The following is a 21860-nucleotide window of genomic DNA, read 5'->3' on the forward strand; positions in this document are numbered from 1 at the left end:
AAGTAATTAGCCTCCAATTAGAAGAAATTAATTACAAAAATAAAATAGAGTCTACATCCCCACAACTCTGGCCGAGCTCAGGATACGTTGTGTTCAGATCTGCCCCACGTTGCACATCGGGACTTCTGACCACTGCCATTTATAGTGAGAGAGCCAGGTGTGCTAGTGACACTCAGAGCCTCTTCTGTCCCCGAGGTCAGGACGCACTGGGTGGCCATCGCTAGAGTGCCCACGTGCCCCAGTCCTGCAGCTGCCTGTGTGTCTGTCTGTCTGTCCAGCAGAGGAAGTATGACCTGCACTACCGAATTGCACTCATAGTCAATTACCTGGGCCACTGCGTGTCCGTGGCAGCCCTCGTGGGTGCCTTCCTGCTTTTCCTGGCCCTGCGGTGAGTCCACCCACCCCTACTTTTTCTCCGCCCTTCCCCCCATGGCATCCCCTTCACCCATCCCAGACAGTCTCACCTCCACTCTGGGACCCTGGGGCCCATGGATGAAAGGGGCTTGTGGAGGTACCAGAGCACTGACCGCTAGCAGGCATGCAGAATGCAAAAGGCGTGCTGGCCCTGGAAGACTGCCTTGCCTTCATCTCAGGCTCAGTCTGTCCCTCACCTCGGGTCAGAGGGAGGGGCACAGGCCCAGCTGACCCCTGTCCCCTGCCCCAACTGAGCTCTGAGCCCAGGTGCAGCCTGTCCCGGCTGACAGCTGTCCTGGGTCTCGCACAGGAGCATTCGCTGTCTGCGGAACGTGATTCACTGGAATCTCATCACCACCTTCATCCTGCGGAATGTCATGTGGTTCCTGCTGCAGCTCATCGACCACGAAGTGCACGAGAGCAATGAGGTCGTGGGTGGAGGTTTTGGGCTGGGCCTGGGGGGCTCTGGGGGCTCCCACCTTTCTCACCCCATCTTCACATGCAGACCTGAACCTGAGCTCACCTCTGCCACATCATTGTCCCTCCAGAGCCGGGGATGGGGGAATGGGGCTCCAGACGTGGTCTTAAGAGCAGCTCAGACCAGACACCAGACTTTGGTTTTATCCTGTTCCACTCCCTGTCTTGTGCATTCAGCACCTCCCAAAGGTCCCTTAGAGGAAAGGGGGCTGAAATTAACCTCTATTGAGCTTTAGCTCACTTGATTCCAATTAGAGAATTGTAGGAATTTTCCTACATGGAATTTTCCAGACATGGAAACCGAGGCTCAGAGAGGTTAGATGACGTTGTTATGATGCCCCTGCAGCTGGGCCATCAGGACACTGAGCAGAATAGCACGTCAGCTGCCCACCCTGGATTTGTGTCAACCGCTGTTGTGCTGCATCCAGGTTGTGAGACCAGAGCCTAGAACGGAGCCGTGCACAGAGTTCTTTTGTCCACTGTTAGAGACTGCTCAATACATTGTCTTTGGATGGCTAGTCCTGAGCACACACCCAGCCTGGTTTGCCTTTTGACTTGGACCCTCGTTGAGCCTTGCCTCAGCATCAGAGGAATTCAATCAGTTTGGGGTGTTGTGCAGCCCTCTGTTGGCTTGTATTGACAAGGCATTGTTAAGCTGGGGGGGAAAGCAGGGTTTGGAGGAGGGGATCTTTGGAGTCCCTCCTCAGCAGGACTTTCTCAGAACAGAGAAGACAGACAGCCACATGGAGCCCAAAATCAGGGCTGGGATCATGGGGGGAAGCCACCGAGGCTGAGATCAGCTCAGCTGATGCTCTGACAGCCGAGGCTATTAGAGCCTGACAGAGAGGGGCTGAGCCATCCACAGTCCACTTCCCATGACAGGCTCCTCTGACCACCATTGCCCACGTTCTCAACTCCGAGGGTGCCCTGGGGACAAACCCCTAGGAAAGATGGCCAGGTAGGGTCCATTGAGAAGAGGTCTGGCCTGAAACCAGACCTGGTCGTGGCCCACGGTGGTTCTGGGCAGGCTTGTCCTCTGAGGGAGTGATAGTAACCCTGCTCAGAGGGACACGGACAAATACCCCTCAACTGAGAAGGCACATGGCAACGGCATTCATTTCATGGCTGCCTTTGCCACCTCCATCTCCTGGAACCAGCCTGTAAGATGGTATTATCTTTTTCTCTACAATGCAGTGAGGTTCAGCGAGGTATGGCCACTTGCCAGAGGCCCCAGCATGAGTAAGTCTCCCTCCAGAGACAGTTGCTGCTGCTGCTGCTAAGTCGCTTCAGTCGTGTACGACTCTGTGCGACCCCATAGACGGCAGCCTACGAGGCTCCCCCTCTGGGCTCTCCCTCCTGGGATTCTCCAGGCAAGAACACTGGAGTGGGTTGCCATTTCCTTCTCCAATCCAGAGACAGCTGCGATCATGCTAAGCCCAGAATTTCCTAAACCCAGGAATCTGAGAGGATCACCTCCAGAGCTGTGGCTTACCTTCACAGACCCTGTACTGTTTCAATAGCAGTTTTCTTTTAATTGACTAATTTTTTTTCTGCATGAAATTTCATACTCCATCCCTAAATGGAAATCAGGCTGATTTGCTGTGAACTGAAGCATGGCATCTGGTCCCATCACTTCATGGGAAATAGATGGGGAAACAGTGTCAGACTTTGTTTTTTGGGGATCCAAAATCACTGCAGATGCTGATTGCAGTCATGAAATTAAAAGACGCTTACTCCTTGGAAGGAAAGTAATGACCAACCTAGATAGTATATTAAAAAGCAGAGACATTACTTTGCCAACAAAGGTCCATCTAGTCAAGACTATGGCTTTCCCAGGGGTCATGTATGGATGTGAGAGTTGGACTGTGAAGAAAGCTGATCACCGAAGAATTGATGCTTTTGAACTGTGGTGCTGGAGAAGACTCTTGAGAGTCCCTTGGACTGCAAGGAGATCCAACCAGTCCATTCTGAAGGAGATCAGTCCTGGATGTTCATTGGAAGGACTGATGCTAAAGCTGAAACTCCAATACTTTGGCCACCTCATGCGAAGATTGACTCACTGGAAAAGACTCTGATGCTGGGAAGGATTGGGAGTGGGAGGAGAAGGGAACGACAGAGAATGAGATGGCTGGATGGCATCACCGACTCAATGGACGTGAGTTTGAGTGAACTCCGGGAGTTGGTGATGGACAGGGAGGCCTGGCGGGCTATGATTCATGGGGTTGCAAAGAATCGGTCACAACTGAGAGACTGAACTGAACTGAAGGTGATCCTCGAAAAAATAGGCTTCCCAGGTGGCTCAGTGGTAAAGAATCTGCCTGCCAAGGCAGGATACATGGGTCAGGAAGATCCCCCAGAGGAGGAAATGACAACCTACTCCAGTATCCTTGCTGGCAAAATCCCATGCACAAAGGAGCCTGTCAGGCTACAGTCTATGGGGTCTCAGAGAGTCGTACATTACTGGGCTACAGAGCCCAACACACATGCTGGAGAAAATGACAGTGATACATAGCAGTGCTGTTCAGTTCTCGCCTCTCCCTGCAGAAAGCTCAGAGCTAGACTCCCACTTTCTTTTATGAAGAAGGAGATTAGAAATCACCAGACACCCTGGTTCCAGGGGAGCCTGGCCCTTAATCTGAAAAACTGAAAGAGAAATGATGAAGGATGAAGCTTCTCCGAATGAGATTTGAGAGTGTTTAATTTCGTGTCAATGACATAATGCAAATAACTCCCCTCTATTAGCACCCGAGATGGGTGCTCGGTGGGCTTTGGCTCCAGGCACCTGCTGACTACTGCCTGCCCCGTGTAGGTCTGGTGCCGCTGCATCACCACCATCTTCAACTACTTTGTGGTGACAAACTTCTTCTGGATGTTCGTAGAGGGCTGCTACCTGCACACAGCCATTGTCATGACCTACTCCACCGAGCGCCTGCGCAAGTGGCTCTTCCTCTTCATTGGATGGTGTGAGGGTCCTGGGGGGCCTGCAGGGTCTAGTGGGGAGAGGATTCTGCTGACAGGGTCACCTTCTTTCATCTTGGGTCCAAGGACGGGACCATCTTACCATCTACCATCCCCAGGACAGTCTGAGGAGGCGAGCGCTCTCCTCCACATAGACAAGGGAGAAGCAAATAGTCCCTCCAAGAGGACAGTCCACAAATGGTCCTCCTCTTCTTGCTTGGAATGGCCGATCCAAAGACCTTTGTCTCTCACCTCAAAAGAGAAGCTGGCCAGCTCCACTTCTCTATCAAAAAATCTCAGAAAATCACACTGTCCCCTCATCTCTCTGACCTCTTGGAGGGGATAACTGAGAGTGGGGGAGGGGTGGGGCAGGGGTCTAGTAACAGGGCCCCCCAAGGTCCTAGATGGCCTGCAGTTGAATGATTGGAAACAATATCCTAGCCCTTTGTGGTACCCCCACTCTGTGCTCTACAAGAGGGTCTCCTGACCATCTGTCTGTCCACTGCAGCTGTGTCTGTCCTTCTTTCAGGCATCCCCTGCCCCATCGTCATTGCCTGGGCCATTGGGAAGCTTTACTACGAGAATGAGCAGTAAGTAGGACTGGCCAGCCATGGGGTCTGGCCAGACCACGGGATAGGAACAGCAGCCATGCCAGGACAGATTCACTTTTCCATTGTTTTAAAATTGAAAAACTTTCCCCGGCATGCAGAGGTACTCATGTGATAGGTGTCAAGTCAACTTCGTGGAATTGAGTTAGGAATCATGGTTCCTTTAGGCGTCCAATGCATGACCCTCCTTGGCCTTTGGTAAGGCCTCCTCCTGGAGTTGGGTGTGGCGAGCCTGGCCTGGGCCATATGGAGGAGGCCAAGGACTCCCAAGTTTCAGGCCAGAGCACATCCAAGATTGTGGCATTGAGCCACTCACAGATGCCCCAGGTCAGGCCAGTGGACACTTGTTTTAATCTGCATCCCAGTCTCTGCCTGGGGTGCAGTGTTTCACACTGGGGCCCTCTGCACCAGAGACTTTGAAATAGCCTCAGCACAGATGGCAGCAACAGGCCAGTCAAGGAAGGTGGGGAAGTTGGGAGCCACCAGCTGAGAGAAGAGAGGACAAGGAACGTCAGTCTATGTTCAGATCTTCTAGCAGTCTCCAAGGCTGGAGATGAGATTTATGGGAGGGGGCAGGAATGGGGTAGGTTCCAGGCTCCTAGCAATAAAAGCTGCCCAAGAGTGAGAGGGCTGCCTTGAGAGGTAGTGAGCTTCCCGTCGTGGGGGCATTTAAGCAAAGAAAAGAATCCCTGTGCTAGGAGGGCAGCAGTGAGGGACACACCTAGGCAGCATGCACTGGATGGTCTCCAAGGTTGTGGAAGACATAGAACTTCCTGAAGTCGGTGAGGCCCTTTCTGAGGTCCAGTAAGAGTTGCTGACAGTCAAACTGGGTCCTGGGCTAACCCTGGCCCCACACCCTGAAGCTTCTCCACTCCTGGCATCCCCAGAGAACCAACCAGCATAGAAGCAGGCTTCCGCCCCTGAATGAATGAGGCCAGGGATCCACTGAGTGAAGGCTCCCGCTTCCACACCTGCGGCTTTGTGTGGCTAAGTACCTGGCACAGGAGCAGCGTGCTCTAAGCAATGCGGGAACAGGTGTTGCAGGAAGCTGGGCTTTGGGCCAGCAAGGAGGAACCCAGCTCTCCATTCATGAGTCTCTTGTGGGTCTAGCCCTGGGCCCGGCAGTCTGGGATGGGGGTGGGGGAGTGAGGAGAAGGAGACCCAGACTCTCCCTCAGTCTACGAAGAAGACCAGACCCTCCACACAGGGCAAAAGGCAGCTCAGGAGTGAGCCAAGGAGGTCAGAGGGTCTGGGGCTGTCCATCCAGGCTTTAGGGGGAGGAGCAGCCATGGAGATGGAGTCTCAGAAAGGATCAAGCCAGAGGACCCTGGCTCCAAGGCTGCAGTGGTCCCAGGCTCTGGTTCATCAGGCCACTTACAGCCACCCCATCTTTGCAGGTGCTGGTTTGGCAAGGAGCCCGGAGACCTGGTGGACTACATCTACCAGGGCCCCATCATCCTCGTGCTCCTGGTAGGTCCTAAATGGGAACTGGGACGGGGCTGGGCACCCGGAGGACTGCAGAGGACCCACCCCAGAGATGCTGGGGAAGGACGTGGCCTGGAGTAGCCTCTCCCCCGCCCCCACACACACTCTGTACACAGTACCACACTGCTTGGCACTCCGTTCTCTCTTCCAACACTCTACACCCTGATGCAGCCCCCTTCCCCTCTCTGGCCCTTGGGTCCTTTCTCTGGGCAGAGAGTGGGTCTGACTGGAAGATTTCCAGTGCCTCTAACATCTGACATCCCCTTGCCAGGTTCAGTGTCGAGACAGCCAGGTGGGGAGAGAGGGGGCAACTGGTAACAGGAGAAAGGTCTACAGGATTCGATTCAGCCCAGACTTACCTCTCCCCCCACCCACAGAGACCGCCTCCAGGGCTCAGCCCTCCGCCCCCAGCCTGGAGCAGTGGGACCAAATGAAGCAAAGCATAATGAGCAATTGTTCCTTACCCAGCTCCCCGCCCTTTGCCAAAAGTATTCACATCTAAGATATAATTGCTGCCATGTCTCTAAACCACAACGAGCTTTAATTAAGGTAGAGTTTAAGTAGAGGCTGCATTCTGCAAAAAAATGAACCCATTATATATCATACATTAAAAAAAAAAGAAACATACAAAAGAGCCCCATAAGAAATTGGCATTTACGTAAGACTTATTTCAGGCTTGGTAATTTCAGGCTCCTGTATGTACCAGCTTCCTTAAAGGGCCACTCTCTCCCTGTGGGAAGCTTAAGAGGGAAGGCCGTGCTCCTCTTGCACACAGCAGGTGCCTAATGGGGGTTTCTTTGGTCTACCTTAGAGACAATGACCGTTTATCTCTTTTTATCTCCTTACTCCCCACCCTTTTGCAACTTCCTCCAGGATTCATTTGACCCCTTCTTTGGAGTGTCCTTGATATATATGACTAAGAAGGTTTTTTTTACCCTCTGCCTGAAACTCTACCATCAGGGCTCCATTCATTCCAGAAATTTGTTGTCAGCAGTCAGTTGGGGGGATCATTGTCCTTGGATTCCCAGCTGCAATGAGTCACTGATCCCCACCCCCTCCACAGTGTGAATGGAAACCCCATGAGACCCATCCCTTCCCCACCAGCAGCTGAGAGCCCATTCTGGAGGGAGAAGGCTTCTGATGAGCCTGAGAACCAGTCAAGGAAGGCTGACCTGGATAGGGTGCAAGCCCCCTCTGCAAAGATGTTGGACAGCAGCAAGGAAATGCACAGAGAAGGGAGACAGACTTGGAAGGCCCACTGTGTGTGTGTGTGTGTGTTAGTCACTCAGTCATGTCAGACTCTTTGCCACCCCGTGGACTGTAGCCTGCCGGGCTCCTCTGCCTGTGGAACTCTCCAAGCAAGAATACTGGGATGGGTTGCTACGCCCTTCTCCAGGGGAATCTTCCTGACCCAGGGAAAGAACCGGGTCTCCTGCATTAGCAGGCAGATTCTTTACCCTCTGAGTCACCAGGGAAGCCAGGAAGGCCCAATGCCAAGACCCGATTCCCGACTCCTGTCCATGCCGCCTTCTTTGGTTCCACCCTCACCAAGGGCCCTATGCTTGTCTTTCCCTGTGGACCCAGCCCACACTCTGCTATGTGCATGAACAGGGCTTCCAGGTTCCGAGTTCAACCCTTCCAGAAGCTCTATCTTCATTTCCAGTCCTCACATCCTTGAAGCCTGGAGGTAGGATAATGCTCCCGTTTCACAGATGAAGAACCTGAGAGATGGAATGACTATACAGGGTTACCACTAATAGCTAGCTGAGGCGGGTCACCCACCACCTCTTGTTGTCCTTTCCATTGGATGTGAGCTCGGTTCCCCTGCCGCTCCTGCTCTCCCCTGGCAGTTCACAACTGTCTGAGAGACCCACGCTCATTTCTGTGTTCTGGGAAGTGAGTTGGCTTGGTTGGGTTTGCAGAAGGCTGTTGTCACTGTTGTCAGCGTGGGAAAAGCACAAGCTCAGTGCTCTCCATGAGTATTTGAACGTGAGCCGACCTTCCCAGACAGGCTCAGTGGCAATCCCTGCTAGACCAGCAAAGAAGCAGAAGCTCAGAAAGGTTAATTAAACGATTTGCCCAAAGCCACGCAGATTCTAGTTGGAATAGCTGAAATTAGAGCAATGTGTGTTCATGTGGAAGGTGGTCCTCGGAAGTAGAATCAGAGTGAAAGTAGAAAACAAGGAAGGAAACCAACAAAGGTGAAGTGATGAGCAGGCTTCCAAGGGGCAACATGTGGAAGAGTCGCAGAACTGAGAAGCCAGGTTACTTACCCACACGTTTCATGTCCCATCAGTGGAGGATGCCCTGAGGCCCTGGAATCCCCACATTTCCAGGCCCCTGTCTGTTTTCTGACTGAGCTAGCTCCCCTGGCACCAGAGAAAGCCCCACCCTGGAAACTGCCCCCTGCATCTATAGGTGAACGGTGGATGGCACGTGAGGCCTGTCTGGTGAAAGACTTGGCTTTTTGTTCCATGGATAATGTCTTCCCTGGCAGCATCTCAGCGTCCCCTGTTCCAAATGCAGGTTCCAGGTCCCTCATCTGCCCCTGGGAATCTCTGGGGTAGATCCAGGATCTGTATTTGGAATAAGCACCTTTGATGTGCATACTCTAGTTGAAGCACTGTGGTGTGTCCAGAGGCCTTGTGGTCAGGGATATGAGCCGTCTGGGCTTTCTCCATGGCCCAGACAGGGCCCTGCATGTAGTTGGACTCAGGACGTGGGCCTCTGAGACTGTATAGATCCAGGCAAGATTAGCAGGCTGGCTGTGTTGCTTGAGCCAGTGAATGTTCATGACAAGAAGCTGAGGCTGGGAGAGGTGCGAAGAGGGAGCAGAGATGTGATGGCAGCACCCCAGTACCCAGAGCTGAAGGGATGCGGAGGATGCCCCCAAGGGCTGGGGCTTCCTGTCCAGACCTGGGTTTAAAGGACTGGAGGAATCATGTCTGAAGCCAAGAAGGAAGAGATGTCAGGCCTCCTCCCTCCCCGCCTGCCTCTGCACATGCGCAGACAGGGAAGGTTTGGGAAGTGGGGGGGAGGGTAGTGTCATCGCCTCCCTGGGGAAGGGAGGAAGGTGCCTGCAGTTAAATGAGGTGGAGAAGATGTTGTAAATGGGGAGGCTGGGAGCCAAGCTCAAAAGGAAAGAGTGACTTTGGGGCTGCACAGACCAGGCTGAGATGGGGTGGGAACAGTGTTACCAACTCGTGCCTGGTGTGAGGAGAGGGGATAAGGCCTTGTCTCCCAGACCCTCCACACCAGCCCCTGTCCTGCTCTTGCCTCACAGAAGGGGCCCTGTAACTCAAAGGTGCTCAGCAACTGCTTATTGAGTAGATGGGTGGGTGGGTAGGTTGTTAGTGAATCTGTGTATGTTATCTGTAACGTGAGTGAGAGGGTAGATAAATTGATGAATAGAATGTTGAATAGATATTTAGTTGGATGGATGGGTGGTTGGATGGATGAATGTAACACTTTAAATAAGTGGGTAGGTGGGTAGGGAAGTTAATAAATGGATGGTCGAGTAATATTTGGATGGATGGATTAAAGGAATGATGGATAAAAGTGAGTGGACAATTGAATTGGTTAAAGGGCTTATGGACGATTATTGAATAAGGTTTAAAATGCAGGGAAATATGGAAGAAATGAGAATATATTTTGATTCCAACAACCTCTATTCTCAGAGAAGTTAGGAAGAATCAGAAAAGGTCAAGTGTTTTGTATCACTTGTATGAGAAGATTAGGACCTACCTATGTGTCAGTGACCTCGTGATCCAGGAGAATATACCAGAAACCCAGGAGCTAGAGCTTAGATGAGCCTCAAGAGGAAGCAAGGTGCATTAGGCCATGGCAGCCCTGGCTGAAAGCTTCCACCACCCCTCACCCTGGGTTCACCAGGCTGTGCCACTAGTTCAAGAGCAGCAGGCTGTGACTGAAGAGGGACCCCCCACCCCCACCCCAGACCCCTGGAGCATCCTCAAGCTTAGGGGTGATCCAGAGATCACAGGGATGTCTGTGTCCCCAAACTCCCTGTCTGGGTTCCAGAACTTAGGAGACTTCAGAAATGACAGAGTCTCAGGCCTGGGACAGGAGGGGTGTGTGTGTGTGTGTGCGCATATTCAGACGTGTGTACACACATGACCCAGCAGACACCCCTGGGCTAATATGAATCTCCCTCTTTCCTGGGAGAGATTCCTCGGGTGTCAGGCCTACAGTGCTCACTTTCTTGTCTACTTGTACTTGGAGATGGATGAAGAGAGACACAGGCATGTCCACGTCCCCAGATGCACACTCACATGTGAGCACACTCCCAGGCAAACATCCCAGCACAGAGCACAGACCCACGTGGAACGTTGAGAGGGCAGCACACAGGCACACAGACAAGCCGACACTTGCACGCCTATGGAGACCACACACAGCCGGAAGCTGCCCCGGGAGGCCACATGGGCAGGTCCTGGGGAGGGGCTGGGCGTGGCAGGCTCCGATGCTGAGAGAAGGCTCAGAATGAAGAGAAATGAGGCCCTTCTAGGAGCCTGTCCATCCCCATGGCCTCGGAGGTGCCTGTGAATATTTTAGCGTTTTCCTCTAAAAAATGAATGGTGAGAGATTAATCACTCCTCCCAGCAACTGAGTTATTAATTGCTCCATCTGGCTGGATCTGCTCCACCAGGGCAGGGCCATCCTCTGTCCAAGGGACCTCCAGGAGCCCCTCAGTTGACACGTGGGGGCCCTGCAGCAGGGGAGTGTGGGCAGAGTGCCAAGCGGGGCCCTGGGTTCCTTTGGCATCCCTGGGGAGGGCCCGGATTTGGTGACTCTGAGGAGTTGTGCCTTAGGAAGGAGTGAAATTTGTTCACTCCCTCCAAGTCTGTGTTTCTTCACTCGGGCCTGGGGATGGAGAAGCAGGCTTTGGAACCCTCAGGTGGCAGGGGACTGAGCAAATGGGGTACCTGCCTGCCCTTAGAAGGGAGGAACAGAGGCCTTGGGACCCCATGCAGGTGCTGGGGTAACAGGTGGAACTGGAGTGTGCATGGGACGTGGATTTTCAGGGGGCTGAAGGGGAGAAGGCCGTCTCTCAACTCGTCCCCACCTCATGGCTCTTCCTTTTTCCCTCCCTGCCCTTCTCCCTCCAGATCAACTTTATATTTCTGTTCAACATTGTCAGGATCTTAATGACAAAGTTACGAGCATCCACCACATCAGAGACGATCCAGTACAGGTAAGTGATGGGTGCCTCGACCCTCAGCAGGAAAGGAATGAGGAAGCCATCTGGGCCATCCCCCTGCCTCTGGGCAGGACCCTCTGAGTTTCACCTGGGGGCCTTGCTCAGGCTTCTAGAAGAAACACCAGTAAATGAGGACCCACCTGCAGCGTGGGCTCAGATGGGTCTTGTCACCTTTTCCCCCTATGCCCCCCAGGAAGGCGGTGAAGGCCACCCTGGTTCTCCTGCCCCTTCTGGGCATCACCTACATGCTCTTCTTTGTCAACCCTGGGGAGGACGAGCTGTCGCAGATCGTGTTCATCTATTTCAACTCCTTCCTGCAGTCGTTCCAGGTGGGTCGCGTGGTGGGATGGGGCTGCAGTGAGCTTCCCTGCCCTAGCGTGCTCAGGCACCCCTGCCCTCATAGAGTACTTCAATGCAGCTGGTGCCCACGGGGTTCACTTCATACACACTGAAGTACAAGTGTGTGCACACCCAGGGCCAGGTGGACCCACCCCTGACTGGATCAGGGTCACCCTTGCCTGCACCTACTGCAGGCCCCAGCCCCTGCTCCAAAGACTTATGGCACCCTGTGGCTCACAGTGAACCCCGGTAAACCTGCTCCATGATGGGGGTGCCCACCCAGCTCTGAGCCTCTGGGGTCCCGAGTCAGAGTGTTCCCCCAGCCATCCCATCCCTGCTCCAACCCCCAGCCCCCCAGGCAGAGCGGCTCCCCCAGCAGGTCACTGACTTCTTCCTCTTCCTTCCCAGGGTTTCTTTGTGTCTGTCTTCTACTGCTTCTTCAATGGAGAGGTATGACACCCGTCCCAGGGAGGTCTGGGCTCCGAGGTCCTCAGACCCCACTCCAGGGCAATTTGAGGGGAGCCCCTGACTCTGGAAAAGGGAGGGCCAGAAAAACCACTCAACTTTGGGGAGACAGGAATCCTGTCTCAGGGACTCCAACCAGTTTAGAAGGTCAACTCTGCAGGCAGAAACAATACACCAGCTCTCCACAATGTACCTGGAAAGCTGGGTGGGCAGACGCATGGGCTCATGGGAGAGGGAAGCCAGAACATGGGTGATAACAGGAGAGCGCTTTCCAGGAGTGAGGTGTGAGCTGTGCATCTGGGCTTTTATGGTCCAGGGAGCATCCTTTCCCATCTCCCTACTGCTTCTGGGACAACAGGCCTCCAGGTGGTTTCAGAGGGCCAGGCTCCAGTGAAACCTGGTGAGCTTTACAAAGCCCGGAATCCTAGCAGAGCAGACTTGCAGGAGAGAGGCTCACTCAGGCCTGTGGTGGGTGAGGACCCACAGTGGGTGCTGGGGCAGAAAGCAGACACGCTGCCAGGGCTCGAGAGTTTCCACACACCCCAGAGGAATTCCAGTGACATCCTGAGGCCCTTCACCTGCCCATGCATAGCGTGATAGTGGGGTCTGCATGCTGGGGTCTCTGTCAATTAAAGCAGACCCCAGATAGGAGAGTCCACAGTGGAGACCAGGATGGGCTGCTAGGGGGCAGAGAGAGAAGGATCCACTAAAGCAAGCAAACAGTGAATGCTTGTGGAGCATTTATTCTGTTCAGCCATGTGACAGGCCAGCATGTGGGGACATGATCCATTTTGCAGAAAATTCTTCCACTGCGATGCAGATGAGAATAGAGTGGCAGCAGTGACAGTCAGTTCTTGAAATGAGTAGTGGTCCCTCTCAGCTGCATGCTGGGGTAAGCTGGGCATATCTTGCAGGAGCATAGAGAAGATCAGGGCTGCAGAGGATGTGAGAAGGACACTGCTTCTGGAACCCGCCTGTCCCTGGGTGTGAGGGTGGTAGTCAGGTGGGCCACCTCAGCCTCCCATGACGGCCCAGCAAGAGGCAGGGGGCAGGGGAGAGGACTGGCTGGGACCTCAGGATCGTCCTCCCCCTCCCCTGCAGGTGCGCTCAGCTGTGAGGAAGAGGTGGCACCGCTGGCAGGACCATCACTCCCTCCGAGTCCCCGTGGCCCGGGCCATGTCCATCCCCACGTCGCCCACGCGGATCAGCTTCCACAGCATCAAGCAGACAGCCGCTGTATGACCTCTGAGTGCCCCTATCTCACCCATCACGTGACCACCAGGACAGCATACAGCATCCCCATTTTCCTCCAGCACCTTTCTCTGGGTTCTTCAAGCCATGCAGGCCCTGGTGGGGTCAGAGAGAAGGGAAGCACAAGGCGGGTCTCAGGAACCAGGGTCGGCGGGGCCCCAAGTCTCAGTGCGAGAGGGAGCCGAGCTGAGAAGTCACAGGAACCCCCAGAGATGAGCAGGTCACAGATCTTCAGGCATTGCCCACACGAGCCTCTGGCTGGATCCTTACTGTCACCCTGTTATAAGACAAAGAACTGAGGCACAGAGCCAGGAAGGGCTTTCATGACAGACCAGGGGCTCCTCTGCCCCCACTCAGAGCTAAGGGCTTTCCCACCAGCAGCAGGGTGATGGCTGGCCCCTCCAAGCCTTCTGCCTCTGTGTTCAGTGGTGCCCCCTACAGCTGGAGGGAGGCACAGCAGGTGAAGAGATGAATTCCACTGGCTTCATCCCAGGAACTCCTCTCAACCTAGAGAAGCCTCACCTACCCACCACCCCTGACCCCATCCTCCTGAGCCTCGGGCTCTTAGAAGGATATGCTGCCTCCTTTCCTGAGGGGCCTCTTCTCATCCTGGTCCACAGATTCGGAGCCTGGGGGAGGGGCAGGTGAGGAGGAAGTTGCTGCCAGGACGGCACATATTCTTACACCAACCAGATACGTAGGACAGGACAAAACGGGGAGGAGAAGCCTGGGGGGTGGGGTGAGAGGAGTAGGGTAAAAAGAGCAGAAACCAAAGTTCGACTTTGGTGACTGGAACTAATCCCTCAGCCCCCACCTGAGGCTGGGCTTCAGTGTCCCCTTCAGAAACATCTGTGCTATCTGAGAAATAAACCATGCCTTTGTGGAAACGCAGCCTCCCCTCAGGGGAAGGGGTGCTGTGGTCCAAGGCTGGTGGGCCGGGTCCACCCTCGTTTGCAGAGACTCTCACCCTGGCCTGGGGCCGGATCCCCCTCTCCACCAATGCCTGCGGGTCTGTCCCTTGTGTTCACCCAGCCCAGTGTCTGCCCTTCCTGCTAATGCAGAGGCAGTTTAATTCAGCATGAAGGAGAGACGCACCCCAGCAGGCTGCAGTCTGTTCCTGTCTCCTGTTCTGGAGTCTCGAGGGAGGCATAGAGCTGACCCCTGCAGTCTCCGTGGGTAATAACCAGGGCTGGCTCCTTCTTGGCCTCCATCTGCCCTTCCCTCCAGGAGAGCGTGGGAGTCAAAGGGCAGGAAGACCATCAGGCCGGGGTTTGAAAGAGCTTTTGCTCTTGGTATACCGCGCCCCCCCCCCCATATTTTTAAAATTATGTATCTCATCTTGCACATTTTTAAGTTGGCATCTAATATTTTTCACATAAATTTAAAAACTTGTGAAGGATGTGATTTCTGGCATTTGGTAAATAATTACATTTTAAAATAAAACTGCCACAATACTTTACAATACATCATATAAAATCCAAACAGTGGTGATTTAATACTCTCATCTATTAAAAAAGAAATGCAACCTGCTCTTCCTTAACAGCTGGAAATTTTAGGATGTTCCTTTTCTCTTGGAACTTGTACTTTCATCCCATTCCCCCTACAGAATTTCTTAGTAATGCAGCAGTTTTTATGGTTGAAAGTTTATTTCTCACCTTATCATATTTCTCTGCCACAAATAAATATTTAGAAATTAGAATTGAAATAACTTCCTATGACAAAACATTCTAACGGTTTGTTTTAAGAAGTCTTCTGGATTGAGTGATTACAACTGATTTTTGACATAAAATATAATGTACAAGTGATTAAAACAATATAGATGTCTAAAATTTTTTATAAGTAATTGCTGAACCTAGAAAGGAAAACATTGAAAACACATCTTAGTGAAACAGATAAGACATTATTTGTGAATCTGTGGATGCATCAGGACCCAGTCTCTTTATTTTCTTCCATTTTTATAGCTCTACATGCTGAGAAGCCTTTCACACAAATAAGTATAATAGATGTCACCCAATTCTCTGAACTCTTTTTGACATGTGTGCCAAAAATTGCACAGTGATTTACCATCAAAGGTGATCTGTCAACTGGCCACATGATTAAGTCCTCTGTAAATGAGGCTGTGAAAAATGAAACGAACAACCTCAGACTTGTCAAGGACTTTGCTGTGTGGAAAATATGCTTTTTGGGTGGTCCCAGAGCACCAGAGCTCCTGGACTGCCTTCGGCACTGGGGCTGGGAGGGGTGGTTAAGCCCCAGGAGGTGCTCGAATGAGATGCAGGAGGGGGACACTCTGCTTCACACCTGTGCAGCAGAGAGAGGTGGGGGGCCCAGACTCCCAGGTGCAGAGCCCTTGCAGGTCTTGGAAAGTCTCCCTGTGCCCTCAGAGGTGTCACAATGGTTGCTTCCATTAGCATTATCGTGGGCCCTTGCAGAGCAAGGAGCAGCAAATGACTCAGGCCCAAGAGGCCACTTGGAGAGCCCTGCTGCTGGAGGAGCTGAGTGTTCATCAGAGCAGCGCAGAGCACTCGGGCAGCTGCAGAGCCTCATTGCTGTGTCCCAGCCGCTCATTATCCCGCCAGCCTGCTCCCTGGAGGGCCTGCCCTGGAGCGCCCTCGAAGTCGCTAACACTTGTGCAGCAAGGTTAGCCAGAGGGACCATTTGACCCAGCTCCCTCTGCAGCTTGGAGAGGTCCCTCCTCGGTCCTGCGCTGACCCTGCAGCCCCTCATTACTGGGGCTCCTGGTCATGGCTCCAGTGAGCTCTGGCTTGAAATGCCACCAGAGCCATTAGGCCCCGTCTCTGGGTCCTCCACTCATTAACTTCATTCAGCCCCTGTTCCTCACAGCCAAGCCCATCCTTGTTAGCGTCCACTTTAGTGTAGACAGCCCCGTGTCCGCCGGCTTTCCTGGAAAGAGGCCTCATTAGCAGACTCACATTTTGAGCAGGCAAGTTCCCAGACCCCTGTGCCCTTAAGCTGTCCTGTTTAACCCTTTCACCTCCCCTGGTTTATAAAGCTAGGAAAGACTTGAGACCACAATGGTAGTCCTCACACCAGGCTTCTGGCTCCCCTGCCTGTCAGAGACTACAGACGGAGCCCTGTCCCCAGCACGGCTGCTACCTCCTGGCTCATCATCACAGTGAGGTCACAAAGTGCCTGCTGGGGCATGAGCCAGTAATGACACATATGTCAGCAATCGTGGCAGGTGATGGTGGCAAGTGAAAGGCAGGTCTGACATTTCCCTCCTGGAAGGGTCTGTTTGGAATGGTCTGTTTCCAGACGTCTCCAGACCCCTGGCTTCCAGTGGAAGGCAGTAACTAGCAGGACAACAGAAAAGGGACTTATGGAGATAAGATGCAGAAACTGAGCGCCAGCAGGTGGACTTCCATAGAGGTGGAGCACACACGGAAGCTCACAGGTGTGGAGGCAGACACTGCTGAGGCCACAGCCACCATACCAGGAGTCCCGGATAGACACCTAGGGATGTGCAGAGGAGGACCCAGACACAAGACACACACATGTCCATCAGCCAGCCATTCCCCATTTAGTGAGCACCACTGTGTACCCAGTATGGGAGTAACACAATAAATTAGACAAGGTTCCCATTTCAAGAAACTCAACATCTAGTTGAGAAGAAACAGCTCCCCAAACAGTACAAAGAGTAAAATCAGGAAAAAGGACTGGTGCTCTGTATCACACTTGTCTGAGTACATGGTAGGAGCCACAGTGCTGCTTGGATAAATGAATAAGAGCCAGATGTACAGAAACTTCCAAGTGTTAACCACTGAAATTTTAAAAGAGAGCCCGAGGAGAAAGAACCCTCTGAGGCTCCATCCAAGTCCAGTTTGGATATCTGCTTGTTGGACAGACCCATGAGCGAGGCGAGGAGGGAGGCGCTGATCTAACTCTGGAAGATAATCAGCGTTCAGCCTCTGCGTAAATAAAACAAAGTAATTAATTGTGATTCTTAATTAGCTCGGCAGGGCACTGAGTAAGGCCCCCTCTGGTTCCTGGAAGCCTGACAGCGATTAACAGCCTGGATCATGGATCCCCATGGAGGCTCCTTTGCCCACACAGGCAGAGAAATTCAAAGACCTGTTCACTTCTCCCTGCCTCCTCCAGTTCCAGCCTCCTGTTCTCTGGGGAAGATTAGTGGCAGGCCCACAAGCAACCCTGCAGCTGCCTCCTCGCCTTCTTATTCTTTCGGCTCAGCCCAAATACCTTGTCCTTTCAGGGTTTTCCGAAGGGTGCACTATAGGGTCTTTGTCGCTAATTCCAGAGCAAATGAACATCCCCAGCCCCGGGTCTCCAGACCCATCTCATTCCTCCACCTGACAGATTCTGGGCTCTCCTTGCACCCTCAATATGCAGACTTGAATGTTAAAGTCTGCATCTGAAGGAAGGAGGAGAAAGTCCTTCCTTAGAAATATGATGGATTCTTTCCCCTAGGAAAAATACAAATGTATAACACACAAACATATAGTGTATTCAATAGTGCATGTCTATGCAAATGCTCGCAGGAACCATGGACCCTAGTTTAAAAGCCCCTGACCTCAGGATAAAATTACAATGCTCTAATTTAGCTAGTGGGCTTCCCAGGTGGCTCAGGGGTAAATAATCCACCTGCCAATATAAGAGACTCAGGAGACGTGGGTTCAATCCCTGGATGGGGAAGATTCCCCTGGAAGGGGAAATGGCAACTCATTCCTGGTGAATCCCATGGACAGAGAAGCCTAGTGGGCTACAGTCCATAGGGTCGCAAAGTCAGACATGACTGAGCACGCACACACAGCAGCATGCACAATTTAACCAAAAAATGAATTCCCTGCGTTGATGGTGTGGGTTAGAAGCACAAGGGCATTTAAAGTCACACAGGTTTCTGAGCCCACTCCAGACCTCCCAAAATATGGATAGTGGAAATTCACACTTTTAACAACCATCCTCACATAGGAGGGCCCTGGGAGCCACCAGCATTCTTGGTGTATCTTGGCTGTATCTTGGTGTATCAAGGCCATTCTTGGCTGTATCTGCCACTGTGCCAGGCTCTTCAGGCAGTGGGCAACTCCTCACTCACAGGTCCCTCCTTGGTGTCAGATTGGGTCATGAGGGGTGTGAGGGCAGGGCCTTGTCTGCCCCAGCCCTGAATTGTCATTACCCAGGGAAATTTCAGGGTTTCAAGAGAGATTTCATTTGAACTAAGGATTCCAAAAGGATGAGTCTGAAAACCATTGAATTTACACAATTTTAGTCCCTTGGTAAGGGCTTCCCTCATAGCTCAGTCAGTAAAGAATCTGCCTGAAATGCAGGATAAACAGGTTCGATTCCTGGGTCGGGAAGATTCCCTGGAGAGGGTAATGGCAACCCACTCCAGTATTCTTGTCCGAAAAATCCCATGGACAGAGGAGCCTGGCAGGCTACAGCTCATGGGGTCAAAATAGTTGGACACAACTTAGTGACTAAACCACCACCACCCTTGGTAAGAACTACTCAGAGGCTTCAGGGTTTTTGCAGTGTGGGGAAGATATGTGTTTTAAGCCAAGTCAGTCAGTCAGTCAATTCAATCACTCAGTCATGTCCGACACTTTGTGACCCCACAGACTGCAGTAGGTCAGGCTTCCCTGTCCGTCAACAACTCCTGGAACTTGCTCAAACTCATGTTCATTGATTCAGTGATGCCATCCAACCATCTCATCCTCTGTCGTCCCCTCCTCTTCCTGACTTCAGTCTTGCCCAGCATCAGGGTCTTTTCCAATGAGTTAGTCCTTCACATCAGGTGGCCAAAGGATTGGAGCTTCAGCTTCAGTGTCAATCCTTCCAATGAACACCCAGGACTGATCTCCTTTAGGATGGACTGGTTGGATCTCCTTGCAATCCAAGGGACTCTCAAGAGTCTTCTCCAGCACCGCAGTTCAAAAGCATCAATTCTTTGGCGCTCAGCTTTATGTTCCAACTCTCACATCCATACATGAACACTGGAAAAACCATAGCTTTGACTAGATAGACCTTTTTTTTCGGCAAAGTAATATTATGGTAGTAATGTAATTTAAGCTGAGACTTAAGTTATATATGTATCTCTGGGCTAGTCATTTCAAAGTAAGCCAGTTTTTACACCAAAATACTGAATGTGGCAGCTTCCCTGGAGAAGATGCTTTCAGAAGTCATTCAAATATTTCTTGAGCACCTACTCAAGAGTGCTAGGCACTTCTCTGGGCACAACAGGATATAGACTTAAATGAGGCAGACTCAAATTCTTGTCCTCATGGAACTGTTGACTTAAAAAAATGCACAATGTGACAGTTGTGAGTCAAGTTTTATTTAGGGCAAAATGGACTATAGCCCAGGAGACAGCTCTGAGAAACTGCTTCAAAGAGGAAGGTCAGTATATATACGTGATTTTGGTGAAGGGGTAGCACATGCAATCAGGCACATATTTTTTTGCAGAAGGTTCTGCTAGTCACGTGAAGGTTACTGCTAACCACAAGGAACAGACATCACCATGAGGGATTTTAGTGGTTTTCTAGATATGAGGAGATACAAGAATTGGGCTCATAAAACTGGCTCCTGAAAACATCTAACTGTCTGAAGGCTTGTCCTGCCAGTTCTCCCCAGAGCACAGTGTACCTCATTTCTGCTCTCTCCCCTGAATTCCTTTAGGGGGCGTTGAAAACCAGCAGCTGCAGCAGCACATGATCTAATCCTTGTAGAAGCAAGTGCCAATTTGTAGTTGATAAAGTTTATATTCCAGTGGGGACACTGAAAATTAAACAAAGAAGCAAAATATATTATCAAGTGTTAACCACTAAAGAGCAAAAGAGAACAAGGAAGAGAATAGGAAATGCGTATGGATCTGAATGTTCTGAGCGGGGAGGCAGGGTGTGGCTCAGTGTTGAAACTGTAGGTGAAATGGCTGGGGGAGGGTTCATGGGGGTGACGACTCAACAAGGTCTTGAAGGAGGTGAGGGAGAAGATGTGAGGATGGAGATGAAAAGCACTGCAGGCAGATGAACAGTGAGGGCCAAGGGACTGCTTCTAGGTGTGCTGGGGCAACAGGACAGTGGGCTGTGTATGTATGTGTGCTTGGTGGGGAGAGGGGAAGAGGGGCTTTATGCAGGTGTTATTCTTTAGTGAGAAGAAAAGCCACTGAGTTTTTAGAATGAATGGGGCCACTTTGACTGCTGGGTGTAAATAGATTGTGATGGGGTTCAGGTACAGCAAAGAGTTCATGTAAGAGTCCAGTAGACCAGGTGGGAGATGGCCAGGTGCCTTGGACGAGGGTGGTGGCCCGATTCTGAATATCTAGTGAAGGTGAATTTGATGGCCTCGATGTGGCATGAATGAGAGAAGTCAAGACTGGCATCCATTGTCACTAACCCAGAGGACAGGTTAAAGGAGTGGACCAGTTTGCAAGCCTGCTTCAGAATTCTTTTTGGCAAGATAGAAGATCTGGCCTCAATTTTAAAATGAATGTTCATAAGGATTTTTAAAAGCTTGTCAGTGCTTTTTTTTTCCTTTCCCATAATCTCATCGTGCTTAATCTCACTATCAATTAACTCACCCTCAGATGCAGAACAGTGGGGTTTGATGAGCCAAAGAAGGTTTCAATTAGCCCAAATCGTTTCAGTTAGCATAACTGCTTCTGCACTAATTGTGGTGATTGAGTTTTAAGACCCAGCAAATGTAGACACTGCCTGGAAAAATGCTCCTGGGGCTCATGTCTGTGTCAAGTCCTCAAAGTTGAAAGAGGAGGGCAGAAAGCTTTGGCTTCCAAGGAGGAAGGGCTCTCTCGTCCCAGCCCCAAGCTCCAGAAACTTCCATGAGGTTCAGGTTCAGGCTGTGGCCTGGGATGGAGGTTTGAGGGTTAGAACAAGGTTGGCATTGCTAGATTCTCAGAGTCAGGATCAGGGTCCACTTTACTTGGCTTCCAGCACAAAACTCACAGCTGCACCCACCCTCATTCAGCAAGATCACGGCTCCTGAATTAAAGTCACCTGGGAAACCTGCAGTCCATTGCTCAGTTCCCCACCCCACACCTGCTTGTCTAATTGTCTCAGTGGATACAAGGTTCTTATAAATACATACTCTCAAAGGGAAGCCCTTTGCAGGAGAGCAAACAGTCCAGCATTTCATATGGCCAAGAAAGTGCACAGTGGAGCAAAAGCAGGGGAAACACTACAAGGAACAAAAGCAATGACGGCCCCTTTGAGGGATCCCCTAGGGCTCACCTCGACTACATTGTCCCTGACCCTCAACACACACAGTCCACAGAGTCTGGGCTCCCACGGGGCAGACAGCCAGTGCACATCTGCTCATGCAAACAGGCCCCCTTCCCTGAAAATCCAACAGCGCGTGACCCAGGACTAGATTTCTCCATCCAGCATTCACAACAGTAGTCCTGCAGTCTTCTTTCTAGCCAAGTTGGAATGGATTTAGATTTTGAAAATAAAAAATCAAGCTTTCTTCATTTAACATAAGAGCCACACCATACCCTACCCCCAACCCCCCAGGTCCAATACAGGTTCATCTGCCTAAAGTTCTGCTGATGGAGGATTTTTTTCTTCTTTATTTTTTTTCAAATGAGGACATAGCTTCTTTAGTAGTAAGGGACTGTTAGCTCTAGGTTAGAGCCCACCACAACACTGCCTGTGTGTCTG

General features: G+C 51.7%; 1 protein-coding gene across 1 annotated transcript in view; it reads left to right on the top strand.

The window, feature by feature from the left end:
- The window catches only part of CRHR2 (corticotropin releasing hormone receptor 2), a 43971-nt gene extending 30633 nt beyond the window's left edge, over positions 1 to 13338 (top strand). Inside the window, exons 5-13 of the mRNA XM_055420930.2 lie at positions 279 to 388; positions 725 to 842; positions 3701 to 3854; positions 4379 to 4439; positions 5855 to 5927; positions 11066 to 11151; positions 11351 to 11486; positions 11905 to 11946; positions 13063 to 13338. Of these exons, the coding sequence (XP_055276905.1) occupies positions 279 to 388; positions 725 to 842; positions 3701 to 3854; positions 4379 to 4439; positions 5855 to 5927; positions 11066 to 11151; positions 11351 to 11486; positions 11905 to 11946; positions 13063 to 13203 (921 nt within the window). The 3' untranslated portion in view covers positions 13204 to 13338. The remainder of the gene's footprint in view (positions 1 to 278; positions 389 to 724; positions 843 to 3700; positions 3855 to 4378; positions 4440 to 5854; positions 5928 to 11065; positions 11152 to 11350; positions 11487 to 11904; positions 11947 to 13062) is intronic.
- Positions 13339 to 21860: the final 8522 nt, after the last annotated feature.

Source organism: Moschus berezovskii, chromosome 3, assembly GCF_049115385.1.
Source record: "Moschus berezovskii isolate FMDL1 chromosome 3, NW_MosBer_1.0, whole genome shotgun sequence".
In the NCBI taxonomy this organism is placed as follows: Eukaryota; Metazoa; Chordata; class Mammalia; order Artiodactyla; family Moschidae; genus Moschus; species Moschus berezovskii.